Here is a 2,841-nt window from a genome sequence, read left to right on the forward strand (position 1 = left end):
TGGGCAGCCCCTCTATCAGTTTGTCAGCCGCTGCTCTTGCAGCTGCTCTCGCACGGATAAACACCCCAGTGTTACACCTGCAGGCGCCGGAGCTCGCTTCAAGCCGCGCTGCTCCCAAGGCCGCGGTAGAACATCCCGAGCATCGCTCCAGGCCAGCGGACGCTTGGAACCTGTCGGCACCTGGGTCACCCGCCCCAGTTATAACCGTGCACGGAAAAGGGATTGGAGGTTCCCGCAGGAAGGTGGCGCGGGATTTGCCTCGGGGAATCTGCAGGATGGCTGATGCCATCGCTGAACCTCTCTGCGCTACGGGGTGTTGATTTGCATGCAAGGTCTCCACACAGGACACCAAAGCGTCCCCGCAGAGGGCCCTGGGCACCTGGCGGGGGGGATCTGGTACCAGTCAGGACGAGGAGCGGGCGTTACCTGCGAGGGGACAGAGACCCGGGGGCGTCTGCTGTCGTACGAAGGACAGGAACTCGTATTCTGCCTGCTGCAGGGAAATCTTGCTCTCCTTCACCGCCTTGGTAAGGCCAGACTGCAAAAGAGAGGCATCTGTCAGAAATGGGAACCATGCTGCCCTCAACGCTCCAGGAATGATCCCTGGAAAAAGATCATCCAGGATGTACTGCCTGGTGCCCTAACCCTGACCTCCGCCCCTCCATGTCCCGGGACGTCCCCTTGTCTCTAGTCCCTCCCTACCGGCCTGGCCGACACGCAGGGTGCCGGTGGGGTGAACCAACAGCCGGAAAGGTGAGCGCGGCCGCCTCCCAACCCCACTGGCGTTCCTGTGGGATGGGGCTATTCTCCCCCCACCCCGGCTGCTGCACGTTCTGGGGGTTCTTCTCAACAGCCTCATTTATGCCGCTGGGTGGGCGTGATCCCAGAGAATATTCATTTCCCTCTGCCTGACAAGAGGCACCCACTTCCCCAGCACAGGGCAGCGGGCATAAACCAACGGGAATAATCGGGATCCTGACTTAAACCTCTAGCAAGATTCCCATGAATCAGAGAAGTTCCTTCCTTCTTTTTTTCAACAATGAAATGTCAAATCTGCTCCAAGTGCTCCCAGTGATTTATTTCCATCTGGGTACGCTATATATTTCCACGACTGTGCCGCGAAAAATCTCCTTGACAGATCCAAGTGGTGGTTAAAAAATTCATTATGTGGCTGCATTTTCATCTATATTCTAATTGCTTCTCCTTTCTTAGTCAATTAAAACTAAGTAGCTCCTCAGGAGCAGCGATAACGTGTGCCACTGGTGAACTGAAGCCCTGCCTGAGTCCTCAGCTGGAGACGGGGAGAAGCACCCATCACGGTAAATTAATATTCATCTTCCCAACTCCTGCTAATCCTTCCCAGGGCGAGCAAGATGCCGAAGGGGGAGAAGGAAGGGAGCGGTTATGGGCACCTTAAAACTTCAGCCCTTAACTGAAAACAAACTTGAATTTCAGTGTGTTATCAGGGGTTGGAAAATCCATTCGCTCTCTTGCTACTGGCAAGGCGGAGGCTTTCTTCGGCAGCTGGGTGTAACCTCTGGCTGTGAAAGGGAAGCGTTTTCCTAGGCTGACAGCGCTGAGGGGACAGGCAAAACCCACAATCCAACGTTTACCCCAAATCAGTCTTTGTAATTCTCCAAAATTCTGAATTTGCAGCGATAATGTTGCATTTCGCCGGCTTCACCGGGAGGAGCTGTCTGAAGCGTCCCCCCAGCCCACCCCGCAGCCGAGCCCCCGCAGAGCAGGCGGACCGGGGAGCAAGGCCTGACTTCCCAGCTGAGGGGCAGGATGCTGCGCCTCCGCTTTTGGGAGCAGCACCCGCCTGAGCGAGGGATCCTGTTCCCAGGCCCACCCGCGCTTCCCTCGCCCTGCCGGCAGCCACTGCTACAGCCCCCTCAGGGCAGCGCTCACTACTCTTGGCCTGTGCTGATGCTCTCAAGGCAGAACTCTTGCAAGGTCTGAAAAGCCAGGCGCCGCAGCACGGGCCGCTTCGGGGCCATCCTGCGGCTGAGACGCAGGACGAAGAGTAGGGACACGCCAGCGCGACTGGCAGCTGTGCCACCTAAAAAAAAACGCATCGGCTCCTCGGCACAAGAGAAGGATGATGCTTACGCTCTCCCGTTCTGCACCTCCTCTGCCTGCACACCGCTCAGCGCAGGAGTTGTCCCTTTTGAGGTGACTGCAGCTACCAACGCTGATGCCTACGTCACCCTCCTCCTTGCACAGCACGCTCACGTGAAGCCCGACGGCTCTACGAGGGTTACCTTCCCATGATGCTCCTTGCACCACTCGGACATGCTCTCCAGCAGCTCGTCGGGCTGATTAATAATCAGGTTTGGGCCCTGTCGGGAAGAGAAAAACATCGAGGCAACGGGCAAAAAGTTTGGTGTCCAGCAGTTCAACCGCGAGCAGCCCTGCTGCTGCCGCACGGAGCAGCCTAGTGATTCACGAGGTCGGAGAAGGAGCCGTCTGGGGGTACAAAGCAGCGGCACAGAGGTCCCCGTGCTCTCCTGCCAGGGAGGAGAGGGGTCCCCGCGCTCTGGTTCAGGCCCCAAGTGCCGGTTGGAGCGGTAGGTGCCAACACAGCCGGGGCTATGCGGAAGCGGCGAGGCCTGCTGCACCGTAGCTCTTTTTTTCGCATCGGGAACCCAAACCTCCCACTGGGAGCACCCCAGGGTGTCCGGGGAAGCCCGGGGGCAGGGCAAGGCCCGGCGGCTGCTCACCTCGGCCAGGACGTTGAGGTCGGAGTCGGTGATGAGGCAGGCCATCTCCAGGATCTGATCCTTCTCCACGTCCAGGCCCGTCATCTACCGCAAGAAAGGGAACGGCACCGTTAGGGCC

At 58.6% G+C, this 2,841-nt stretch overlaps 1 protein-coding gene across 1 annotated transcript in view; it reads right to left on the reverse strand.

The window, feature by feature from the left end:
* The window catches only part of REXO2 (RNA exonuclease 2), a 3,337-nt gene extending 503 nt beyond the window's left edge, over positions 1 to 2,834 (reverse strand). The window contains exons 1-3 of the mRNA XM_010148253.1: positions 2,724 to 2,834; positions 2,265 to 2,342; positions 427 to 538 (exon numbers count right to left, since the gene is read on the reverse strand). Of these exons, the coding sequence (XP_010146555.1) occupies positions 427 to 538; positions 2,265 to 2,342; positions 2,724 to 2,807 (274 nt within the window). The 5' untranslated portion in view covers positions 2,808 to 2,834. The remainder of the gene's footprint in view (positions 1 to 426; positions 539 to 2,264; positions 2,343 to 2,723) is intronic.
* Positions 2,835 to 2,841: the final 7 nt, after the last annotated feature.

The sequence above is a fragment of the Eurypyga helias genome, unplaced genomic scaffold (assembly GCF_000690775.1).
Source record: "Eurypyga helias isolate BGI_N326 unplaced genomic scaffold, ASM69077v1 scaffold29793, whole genome shotgun sequence".
In the NCBI taxonomy this organism is placed as follows: Eukaryota; Metazoa; Chordata; class Aves; order Eurypygiformes; family Eurypygidae; genus Eurypyga; species Eurypyga helias.